A 12,874-nucleotide genomic window follows, 5' to 3' on the forward strand; every position below is an offset into this window, starting at 1 on the left:
GGATCCCGTTGCCCTTACCCGCCATGCCACCTGCCAGCCCCTGTTGAAGTTTTTGGTTTTATAGCTTAAAAGTAAAAGTCAGTTTTATTTTTACTTTCTAGCCATTTTAGCACTTTGGCGTGATCGTATAAAGTACATGCATATTAACCAAAATGGTATTATATATATGCGTATGTGTGTGTGTGTGTGTGTGTGTATAAATTAAAAGAAAAAATATATATAACATATTGGCAGTCCCTTCTCCTTCATTCTCTTCTAGAGATTTTGGGCACACATGAACATGTACCTAGCATGAGTTTTAAGCCACTGGGTCTGGGACTCGAACTGCATTTCACTACATGAGAGTCCAGCAACATAACCATTACACCATATGCTGGTCCCAAGGTCATATATGTACAATTGTTGAAATTTTCCTTTGAAATTATTTTATTTAACTTTATTTATCTATTTATTTATTTCAGTTTGACCAGAGAGGGACAGAGAGAAAGAGAAAAAGCCGCCAGGTCTGGGACCTTAACCACAGTCAGCCATGTGAAAGTTCAGTGCCCTAAACCACCATGCCACCTGCCAGCCCTGACATCTGTTTAAATTTTTGTTTTCTGTATCAAATTGGAACATGGAGAATGACTTCATCTTTAATAGCTGTATAATGTTCCTTTTATTTTTAAAGGTTTTGGGCATAGGGCATGTGTGCTTGCCGGAGAGGGATGGAGACAGTGAGAGGGAAAGTGAGAAATCACTCTGCAGGGAGGGTGACCACACTGTAATCTTTTTCCTCCATTCTCCTTCTGGAATTTTGGGCATGCACACACACACACACACCTGGCATGGTTTTCAAGTCACCAGATCTGGGTCTTGAACTGTGGTCGTCCACGTGGGACTCCAGCACCTTAACTACCATGCCACCTGTTAGCTCCCTCATTTTGCCATGGTTTTTACAATTATCAATTGACATACTTTGGATTGTTTTCTAATTTTTATTGTTAAGGATAAGACCTTGTTGATAATGTCTAGTTATCTTTGTGCACACTTACAATGTTTCTTTAGGTTAAATTCATAGAAGTGGAATTACTGGGTCCTGAGTATACATATAGTTTATTTTTTATTTTTTTTTTATAACTTCATTTATTCATTCATTCATTTCATTTGACCAGAGAGAGACAGAGAAAGAACAAGAGAGAGACAGATAAAGTGAGAAAGCAAGCCCCCAGGTTTGGGACTCGAACTGTGGTCGGCCATATGGGAGTGTCCAGTGCCTTAACCACCACGCCATCTGCTGGTCCCCCTACATATAGTTTAGAAGGTTTTTTTGTTTGTTTGTTTGTTAGGGAGAGATTTTTCCTATAGAACACATGCTCTTGCCAGAGAGACAGAGAAGACAGAAAGCAAGAAATCACTGCCTGGGGGGATGACCATGCTGTAGTCCCTTCTCCTCCATTCTCTTCTTGGGAGCGTGAGCATGCATGCACACACTCCCACCATGACTTTCAAACCACTGATTCTGGAACTCAAATTGCAGTCGACTACATGGGAGTCCAGCAATGTATCCATTACACCATCTATGCTTTGTCAAAGTGTTCTGCAGAAAAGTTGTATTAGTTTATGGTTCTAAAATAGATTTTCCTCGCTTTCATTACAAATAATGTCTATTATCATTTAGGCTGCATTTTATGTAGGTGACTATCTAGTTGGAGTGACAATTTTATTGTTATAAATTGTATTGATACTTTAAAAAGTATTAAATGCAGGTGGCCTCACAGTTTAGTAGGTTAAGGTAGTTCAGTTCAGTCTCATATGACTGACCAGAGTTCAAATCCCAGCCTCAGCAGCCTGAAAGACATACTAAGTGCATATGTATGCATGCTCAAAACCCCAGCAGGATGGAAAAATGGAGAAGGGATTGTGACATGACTGTGCCCCATCAAGGGAGGTACTTTCTCCCTCTCCCTGTCTTTCTCTAGTGAGGGCACATGCCCTCTGGCAATTACATTGTTGGAGATAGCCTATGTCCTGGTGGTTCCATGAATTGGATTCCACGTGGACAACTGTGTGGTTTCAGTCCTGGACCCAGTGGCTTGAAAAACATGCTGGACACCTCTGTGTGTGTGTGTGTGTGTGTGTGTGTGTGTGTGTGTGTTTGTGTGTGTACCCAAAATTACAGAAGGAGGAAAAATGGAGGAGAAGGGATTGCCACGAGGCCATCCCTGGGGATGCTTTCTCACTTTTTCGCTCTTGCTTTCTTTCTCTTTTTTTCTGTCTCTGACTGTCTCTGGCAAGCACACAGTCCTCTGGTAAAAACTAAACAAAGCTGGGCTAGCTGGTGGCGTGGTAGTTAAGGCGACTAGATCCCATGTTGCTGACTTTGATTTAAATGTTGGAACTGACGGCTTAAACAACCTAGACATATGTGTGTGCATACCCAAAATCCTAAGAGGAGAATGGAGGAAGAGGGATTGTGGTGTGGCCGTCCTCCTCTTCCCCTGCACTGGGAGGGCAACTTTGCCATTTTCTCTCTCTGTCTCTCCGGCAAGCACACACAGTCTATAGCAAAACTAAAATAAAACAAAAACTTGTTGAAGGTGAACATATGTTCATTTATATGCATTTATGCTATTTGTAATTGTGCTTTATTCAGTTGTCATCTGACCATGACATCCTTTGAATTCTATTCAAGGCTTGAGCCCCGTTCCTAGTGATTAAAACTGGGTGAAAGATGACCCTATTGAATATCACCAGTAACACTTAGAAATACTTAGATTATAGTCAAAAGAAGTCAAAGAATTGTCTGTCTTTTGATCTTCCTTCAAATTTGGCCTGAGGTGAATACCTTACAATCCTAATTTATATGATACTCATGAGGTGAGTACCTGCACCCTCTTTTATTAAAGCTCTGATAAAACATAAATATTTGTGGAGAAAAGAGCTTCTCTGTGTCATTCTTCCTAAAAAAAAAAAAAAGACAGTTAAAAGATAACACTTCAATATTTTGATTAACTCGGAGTATTTGGTAATGTGATATAGTAGGTTGTCAGAAAAGTCACGATGTATTTTTCTGTTTTTCTATGCAAAAATGTCATCATGATTTTCCCAACAATCCAATATTTACTGTTGTAGTGCTTAGAACATTAGTAGTCTGGCTTTTTTTTTTTTCTTTTTTTGGAGAGGTTTTTGCTATAGGGCACATGCGCTTGCCAGAAAGACAAAGACAGACAGAGACAGAAAGTGAGAAATCACCCCCCAGGGGGGGATGGCCATACCGCAGTCCCTTCTCCTCTCGGGATCTTGGGCACGCACACACATGCGCCCGGTGTGAGTTTAAAGCCACCAGGTCCAGGACGCGAACTGCCGTCAACTACATGGGAGTCCAGCAACACAGCCATTACGCCAACCGTTGGTCCCTAACATTAGTAGTCTGTTTTTTAGAGTAGTTTTAGGATCACAACAAAATTGAGCAAAAATGAAGAATTCTTATATACCCTCTGCACACTTGTGCACAGCCTCTGCCCCCATCAACATACTGCGCCACCGTGCTGCGGTATAGTTACGGTTGTTGATACACTACCATCAAAGCCCGTAGTGTCCTCTAGGGTTCATGGGGTTGTACGTTCTTTAGGTTTTGACAAATGTAATAGCATTTCCACTGTTAACTGTCATGTGGAATAGTCTCAGTGCCCTGAGAATCCTCTGTGCTCTGCCTTTTTTTGTCCTCCTGCTTCACTGAAGCCCTGGCAGTCAGGATCTTTTTAACTGTCTGTGTGGTTTTGCCTTTTCCAGAATTTCATTAGTTGGAATTATATAGATATATAGCTCTTGGGCAGGAGGATTCTTGACATCATGAGACCCTGTCTTTAAAAAAATAAAAAATTAATCTTATGTTTCTTTTTTCTCTCTTTCACATTTGTAAATATGTAAACAAAATTTTTAAAATAGCCTTTTTAGAAGATTTCTTTCACTTAATAGTGTGCACTTAAGATTTCTCCATGTTTCCTGGTGACTTGATAGCTCATTTCTTTTGAGTACTTAAAACTTCCACTGTCTGGATATAGCACTGTTTATCCCTTCACCTGTTGAAGGATATCTTGGTTTCTTCCTGACTTTATCAGTTATGAGTAAAGCTACTAAAAACGTTTGTGTGCAGGTTTTTGTGGGACAGAGGTTTTCATCTCCTTGAGTAAATACTAAGGAGCATGGTAACTGGATTTTATGGTAAGTTACACAGTGCAGTGCTTAATTAGAAATAAAATGTATTTGGAACAAAACTACCCTATAGTATGCATTTCTCAGAGCAGTGAAAACTGGATTACCATATGCAGCTTTATTATCTTACCTTACCGATGGGGTTAGAAAAGTTCTGTTGAAGGGAAGTTACAGTTTTGAGGCAGTGTCATAAAGATAGTGTTTTAAAAACGCAATTATGCGCTGTGTAGTGATGTTTTGGTGAACGGTGGACTGCATGAACAGCTGTGGTCTTGTAAGATCATACCACATATGCCCAACTGTGGCAGAGTGTGCTGGTAGAAGCTGCTGCTATTTGGCAGGTTGAGGCCATGGTTCAGTTCCTGGTGTGTGCTAAAAGCCAGGTACAGTGGTATATGCCAGTACTGTCATACCCTCGGGAGGTTGAGGCAGGAGGTTAGCAACATATTAAGATCCCATCCATAAAAAAAGATTTTAAAAAGTATTATATAACCTGGGTATGTTACAGTGTATTCCACCTAGGTTTATTTAAGTGTGATGTTTGTACAACAAACTGCCTAATGATGGATTTCTCAGAATGCATCTCTGATGTTAAATGATGCAAGACTGTTAAGGAAGAAATAATTAGAAGTTACGGTGGTATTTAAAAAGACAGACTTCTAGAGTCAATTCTCTTAATTTTCATATTCTAATTCTATGATATAATACTTCCTTGGAAAAATTGTTCTCTTGCATCTCAGTTTCTTAACATGGTCAAGTGGAGCCAGTAGGGGGGACCAGCAGATGGTGTAGTGGTTACGTCACTGAACTCCCACATAGCTGACCACAGTTCAAGTCCTGGACCCAGTGGCTTCAAAATGATGCCAGGCATGTGTGTATGCCCATGAGCCCAGGAGGAGAATGGAGGAGAAGGGATTGTGGCATGTCCATTCCCCATGGGGGGGGGGGTGAGTTCTCACTTTCCTTCTCTCTCTGGTACGTGCACACACCCTATGGCAAAAACCTTAAAAAAAAAATTAAAAAATGGAGCCAGGCCTAAGGAAAGACATCACCAGGAATTGTAGAGTAGGGAAGTCCAGGTATCCCTTCCTCCACAAAAGTAACTTAAAAGCTGGCAAAAAACTGTCACATTCACCTTTCATGGTACTTTGGAGTCCAGTAAAGACTTAAAATAGCTAGGAAAGAGCCTAATGAGGAAAGAAACTGTGATATTTTAAATTGCCTGCTTACCACTCCTACTTCCCAGATCAGAGACAGGAAGATGGCAGCCTTAAGACAGGTTGCTAGTGCCAGAGGGACTGCATGGACCTTATTCTTAGAGAATTGTGCTTGTGTGTTTTGATCTGTCTGGCAGTTCCCCTGTGGCCTAGTATAAGGACTTAACCTTTGTTTTGCCTGATTCAGAGAGTTCCTGAAGCTGAGGTGGCCTCCTGGTTGCCAAAAATATTTGACAGTGCAGTACTGATTGCATTGTCACAGAGAAAAGGATCATATTGGGGACAAGCAGTAGAAAGTCTGCAAAGCTGTGAAGGAAAAGATCTGGAAAGGAGATATGTGGGAGAATAAGGGCTTTTAAAAGTGCCTGTGTATACTGGGGGATTGAGAAAGCTGTCCTCGTGTTCAGGAATGGACACGTGCTCAGAGAAGACCTTAGACGACGCTAAGCTTTTACTCTGGCTGACTTTCAGGCTCTTTACAAGCAGAAATTGAAGACTAAGCCAGGGCTCTGATGGACCAATCTAAGTGTTGAGGGATTGCCCTAACCTGTGAATATTGGGAAAGTTTTTTTTGTTTGTTTGTTTTTTCCTTTTTGGCTCCTATTGTGAGAGGAAATCTTTGTCAAAACAGTAACCAGCATGTGCTTGATTGAGCCAATGCACAGTGTATTTTGGATGGAAAATTCATTTGTGTGTTGTGATGGTGTATAGTGAATTAATGTAGAAAATGAATAAATTAAACAAAACAAAACAAAACAAAACAGTAACCAGCCACTGAGCTTAAGGAACACAGACACTAAAAGCTGCATAAGACCAAAAAATACAGACTTTATAACAAATTTAGAGTAGTTACCAAGCAAACAAAACAGCAGCAACATAGCAGCTACAGCAGACTCCAGGGAGGGGACAGAATAGTTGCTGGAGTTGCCATATAATCTGGGGAATATTGAGTTTTTAGAGAAAAATTGAGACATGCAGAGACACAAGATAGAAGCATGCAAGATGCCTGGATGTATTTACAGGGGAAAAGAAGAGAAAGTGCCTCTGAGAAAACTCGGGCATTATACTTAGCACAGGCTTTAAATGGGCTCCCTTAAATGTTCTCAAAGAGCTAAAAGAAAGCATTGATGAAGAACTAAAGGAAATTGGAACACAAAGGGAAGGAGGAGAGAAGGGTATGAAAGGAATATTTAAAGAAATAATAGCTCAGAACTTCCCAAATGTGATTAAAGCATGAATTTCAAAAAGAGTGATAAACTCAAAAAGTTCAAACTCCAAGCAGGAAAGAAGAAAAACAGTCTCACATGTTTAATAAAATGAATACGAATATCGTCCATAAACATGAGTGAAGTACCCATGCATGCTGTGTGAGTGAACCTTAAAAACATGTTAAAGGAAAGGAGCTGGACACAAAATAGCAAATATTTTGTGATTCCATTTCTTGATGTATGAAATGTCCGTAACCGACAAATCTGAAAAAATAGGATTAGATTGGTGTTGCAAGTGGTGGGGAGGGAGGTAGAAGGAGTTGCTGCTTAATGAGTACAAGGTCTTTCTTTTGGGTGATGAAAATGTTTTGGAGTTAGAGATGATGATTGTACACCATCGTACCACGTGCCATTGTGTTACACTAAAATTAGAACTTTTGGGCTGGCTTTGTAGTGTAGCAATGATGCATTGTTCAAGAGAAGCTGGATTCTATATGGCAATGATGGTTCGGATCTCCATCCTGGTCAGCCTGAATCGTGCTGGGCATGTTCATGAATGCCTGAGATTTGATGGTTTGGAGGAAAAGGATTGTGGTATGACCAGAACCTCTGGGGGTACTCATCTCTCCATCTCTTTGTCTCTTATCTACTGTGCATGCACATGCCCTATCATGAGTAAAGAAACAAAATTAGGACTTTTATGTGAAATTTACCTCAATTTTTAGAAAAAATGATCTAGTAGTACCTGTTAGAGGAGTTGTGAGGATTAAAGAATATCATAAATAGCGCCTAGTGCATAGATTACTTGTGTCAAAATTTCTACATTCTAGAGTTACAGATATACTTTGTCAAATCCTAGGGTATAAGAATTAATCTATACATGTTAAGAAGTAGGGTTTGTATTTTGGGGGTTTTTTGGGGGGGGCATATTTTTGCTGTAGGGCGTGTGCGCTTGCTGGAGAGACAAGAGACAGACAAAAATCAATCACCCCCCCCCCCCCCCCGTGTGGGGGGATGGCCATGCCACAGTCCCTTCTCCATTCTCCCCTCAGGATTTTCGGCACACACGCACACATGCTCAGTGTATTTTAAGCCACCGAGTCCAAGACTCGAACTGTGGGAGACTAGGAGTCCAGCAATGTAACCATTATGCCATCTGCTGGTCCCAAAGTAGAGATTTTTTGGTTGGCTTTTTAAAATTATGCTGTAAAGTGTGTATGCTTGCCAGAGAATGACAAAGTGAGGAATCTCCCCTTAGGGAGTTTGGCCATGCTGTAGTCTCTTCTCTGCTATTGTCCTCTTGGGATTGGGGACACATACACATGCCTTGCGTATTTTTCAAGCTGGTGGGTCTGGTACTTAAACTGTGCAGTTGACCATATGAGATCCAGCTACCTTTACTACCACACCAAACAAAAGTTTTATTGGCTAATGAACAAGTAAATCAAGAAAAGGGTCAGTAATTGTGAATAATAGAACATATTAATATCCATAACTGTGAAACCATAACATTTTCTTACAAACTGCTCCTGAAATCTTGTTAGAGAAACATTGTTGGGTAGAGATGTCAATATATGGTTTAACATGGCATTTATATATGTATTTTTTTTATTCATGATAGAGCATGTATGCATGTATGTGAAAGGCAGAAAACAGCACCTTCCACAGAGTGTGCTCACGCCACGGAACCTTTCTCTGGTCCTCCAGCCCATTGCATCTCAGGCACTTGGGCCTTTGCTCTGTACTTTCAGGCCAACGAGGTCCAGCTTCTCTTGAGTAGCATACCAGCTCTGCCTGAGAGCTGGCCTGCCTTTTTTTTTTTTTTTTTAATCATGATTTTTTTTTTTTTTTTTTTTTAACGGAGATTTTATTACAGGGTGCTTGCGCTCGCCAGAAAGATGGAGACACAGAGAGCGAAAGTAAGAAATCCCTCCTTAGCGGAGATGGTCAGTCCACAATCCCTTCTCCACTCTTCTTTCTAGATTCTGGGCATGTGTGCACATGTGCCCAGCATGACTTTCAAGCTGCTACGTCTAGGACTTGAACCGTGGTTGGCTTTGTGGGGGTCCAGTGCCTTCATCACCACATGCCACTGGCCCTAATATATATATATATATATTTATTTATTTATTTATTGAGAGGTTTTTGCCTTAGGGTGCATGTGCTTTCTGGAGAAAGAAAGACAGAGACAGAGGGAAAGTGAGAAATCACCCCCTCAGGGGCAATGGCTATGCCACAGTCTTCTCTCCATTCTCTTCTTAGGATCTTGAGTACACATGCACATGCACCCAGTGTGAGTTTAAAGCCACCAATTCCAACTGTGGTCGGCCATGTGGGAGTTTGGTGATGCAACTGCAACTCTTATCTGCTGGCTCCCCTAATTTGAATTAAGTTACTGAGATGACCTACTAATGTATAGCTGAAGAATCGTTTAATCTTTTTTTTAGGAGAGATTTTTGTTATAGGGCGTGTGCGTTTGCCAGAGAGACAGACAGATAACAAGAAATCACCCCTCAGGAGGGATGGCCACACCACAATCTGTTCTGCCCTATTCTCTTCCTGGGATCCTGGGCATGTGCACACATGTGCCTGGTATGAGTTTGAAGCCACTGGGTTGGGGACTTGAACCATGGTTGGCCGTGTGGGAGTCCAGCAGTGCAACCAGTACTCCATCTGCTGGTCTCCAAAAATCTTAATCTACTTTGACATTTTGAATTTGTATCATGGATTGTTTTCAAGCTGCCAGGTCCAGGACTCAAACTGTGTTTGGTCATGTGGGAGTCCAGTGCCTTAACCACAGTGCCACCTGTTTAACCCCCCCCCTTCTCCCCCCAGTGTGGTTCTCAAGCAGCCAGATCTGGGATTTGAACTGCTGTTGGCCATGTAGGGGTCTAGTACCTTAACTACCAAGCCACCTGTTGGCTCTTTGCTCCTAATTCTTAAGATTTGAAAGTCTGATGATGCCTTTTCCCTCCCTAGGCACTGCACGAACCATTGCAAACTTGGCAAGATGCACCGTACATTTTTATTGTACATGTTGGCATTTCATCGTCTAAGGACTCATCAAAGGAAAGCTCACAAAGTAATCTTTTTACCAGTAAGTTCAATTCATTTCTTCTTAGTATTTGTATTATTATCTAGTTGTGTCATGCATGGTATATCATATAAAATTACTTTAAGTGAAAGAATAATTTAAGAATGTTTCAAAATGGAAAAATTGGAGGAGAGAAATCGACATTGCTTTATACCCAGTATTACCAGGCACAGTACTTGACTCTGCATAAACCTTTTTACTAGAATTTACAGATACTATTTTTTTAGAGAGATTTTTGCTATAGGGCACATGTGCTCGCCAGAGAGACAGAATGACAGAAAATGAGAAGATGGCCACGCTGCAGTCCCTTCTCTTCCATTCTCCTTTCAGGCTCTTGGGCACATGTGCACATGTACCTAGTGTGATTTTAAGCCACCAGGTCTGGGACTCTAACTGCCGTTGACTACATGAGAGTACAGTGTTGTAACCATTATGGCATCTGCTGGCTCAGCAGATACTGTTTTTAATTTTCCTTCACTTGACCCTCTTTTTAAGTTTATAATTAGTACTTATCTCAGTACTGAACTAGGATTTTTAAACACTTGGTTACTTGGAAATCTTAAATTTCACTGGTAATTTTTCATGTCTGAAGAATTTTTCTCAAGTGTTCTCTTTTCCACTAGTGCTGTGTAGTTCATGAAGTCATCTTCTCTTACTTGGAATTTTGCAATAACTTCCTAACTGGTCTTATTTTCTGTGGTTTCCTTTTTTATTTCTTCTGTCTGCTTTGTGGTTCTCTTCCCTAATTTACCTTCTTAAGTAGAACATTGAGTAGAAACCAGAATGGCAGACATCCTTACCTTACGACTGACTTTACTGGCAATATTGATACATTTCACTGTTAAGCATGATGTTTACTGTAGATTATTCAAAATATTCTTTTATTTTTATTTCCAGAGGGCACATGCACATTCTAGAAAGAGCCTGGAGAAAGTACCCTCCAATGGGGCACGGACACAGTGTAGTCATTTCTCCGTCATTTCTTTCTTTTTTTTTTTTTCTTTTTTTAAAAAATTTTTGATAGTATGTGTACTTTCCAGAGAGAGATTGAGAGACAGGAAGAGGGAGAGAACACCCCTCATGTGGAATGGTCATGCCACAATCCCTTCTCCATTTGTCCATCCTGTCAAGATTTTGGGAATGTGTACATACATGCCCAGTGTGATTTTCAGGCTACTGGGACAGGGACTTGAACCATTGTCGGCTCTGTGGGAACTGGCTGTTTTAATCACTAGGACATGGGGCTGGCCCTAAAATAAATATTCTTTATTTGGTTAAGGATGTTCCTTTGTATACCTACTTTACTAAGAGATTTTTAATTTTTTTAATTCAAAATTTTTTTTTAATTTTAAGAGTGAACGCTCAGTTTGATCAAATGGTTTGTTTACATGAACTAAAATGATCATATTAGGCTTTGGCTTTCTTATTTATTTATTTTTTTGGAGAGGTTTTCGCTATAGGGCACGTGCGTTTGCCAGACAGACAGAGAGAGACATAGAGACAGAAAGCAAGAAATCACCCCCCAGGGGGAATGGTCACGCCGCAATCCCTTCTCCTCCATTCTCCTCTCGGGATCTTGGGCACGCATGCACACACGCCCCGTGTGAGTTTTAAGCCACCGGGTCCGGGATACGAACCGTGGTCGACTATGTGGGAGTCCAGCGACATAGCCATTACGCTAACTGCTGGTTCCCTGGCTTTATTATCTAATATGTTAATGTGGTACATTTTATTAACTAGTCTGGAATACCACTACTTGACTTTAATATACACACACAATCTCATATGTGTATGCAAACATTGCAGGGTTCTATTTGCTAATAGCTTATCAAATTTGTCTTTATTCACAGTATGATTGGCCTATAATTTCTTTTTTTTTTTTTAAGAATTATTTTATTTAACTTTACTTATTTATTTATTTTTTTAATTTGACCAGAGAGGGACAGTGAGAGAGAGAGAGGGAATGTGAGAAAGTAAGCTACCAGGTCTGGGACTCGAAGTAAGCTACCAGGTCGTGGACTCGAACCACAGTCAGCCATGTGGGACTCCAGTGCCCTTAACCACCATGCCACCTGCTGGCCCCTCCTTTTCTTATAATCTAAAAATAGTTTTATCCGTTACAGACAATCTTAAGATAGTAGGTTTGCTTCATTAAAGCAAATCTGTCTTTTACATTCATGATACTATCACTTTTTCCACTATTGCTGACCCCCCAGAGATATCAATTTCTTCTTTTATTTTGAAGGATTATTATTTGTTTAATTTGCTTTGCTGTTATTACTATTTTTAGAGAGAGATTTTTGCTATAGGGCATGTGTGCTCGTTGAAGAGACAGAGAGTAATAGAAAGACAGCGAAAAATGACCCCTCAGTGGAGATGGCCATGCTACAATCTCTTCTCCTCCATTCTCCTTTCAGGATCTTGGGCATGCATGTTCACATGCACAGCATGAACTTGAAGCCACCAGGTCCACGACTTGAACTGTAGTAAGCCATGTGGGAGTCCAGCAACTTAACCATTACGCCATCTGCTGGTCCCTGTTTGTCGTTATTATTAATTTTTTAATTTGACCAGCAAGAAAGAGAGAGAGACAGGAAGAGAGGGAACATGAGAAAGCAAGTCACCAGGTCTAGGACTTGAACTGAGGTAGGACACGTGGGAATCTAGTACCTTAATACTGCCTGCCAGCCCAAAAATATCTAATTTTTTTTTTTTAAACATTTATTTGTTTGTTGTGATTTTCAAGCCACCAAGTTCTGGACTTGAACCACAGTCGGCCATGGGGGAATCCAGTGCCCCAACCATCACACCACCTGCTGGCCTGAGATACCTATTTCTAAGAGAATCTTGCAGTGTTTTGATCCTCCTGTGTGTTCACTGGAGAGAGACAGTGACAGAGAGAGGGAAAGTCTTCCTCTAGGAAAGATGGACATGCCGCAATCTCTTCTCCCTCATTCTCCTCCCAGGATCATGGGGCATGCATGTACATGTGCCCAGTGTGATTTTCAAGCCTTGAGGTCCAGGACTTGAACCATGGTTGGCCATGTGGGAGTCTGATGCCTTAACCACCATGCCACCTTCTGACCTCCAGAGGTAGCTACTTGTGAGGGAATCTTGCTGTGTATTGAACCTCCTGTCTTTTATCTCCTACTTTAGCT

General features: G+C 40.9%; 1 protein-coding gene across 3 annotated transcripts in view; it reads left to right on the forward strand.

Annotated features, from left to right (window-relative positions):
• TMEM87A (transmembrane protein 87A) overlaps positions 1-12,874 on the forward strand; it is a 63,587-nt gene that overhangs the window by 14,939 nt on the left and 35,774 nt on the right. For all 3 annotated transcript variants that reach the window (XM_027775795.1, XM_006158648.3, XM_006158649.3), the window contains exon 7: positions 9,602-9,719. In XM_027775795.1, the coding sequence (XP_027631596.1) occupies positions 9,602-9,719 (118 nt within the window). The remainder of the gene's footprint in view (positions 1-9,601; positions 9,720-12,874) is intronic.

The sequence above is a fragment of the Tupaia chinensis genome, unplaced genomic scaffold, assembly GCF_000334495.1.
Source record: "Tupaia chinensis unplaced genomic scaffold, TupChi_1.0 Scaffold000605_1, whole genome shotgun sequence".
Classification (NCBI taxonomy): Eukaryota; Metazoa; Chordata; class Mammalia; order Scandentia; family Tupaiidae; genus Tupaia; species Tupaia belangeri.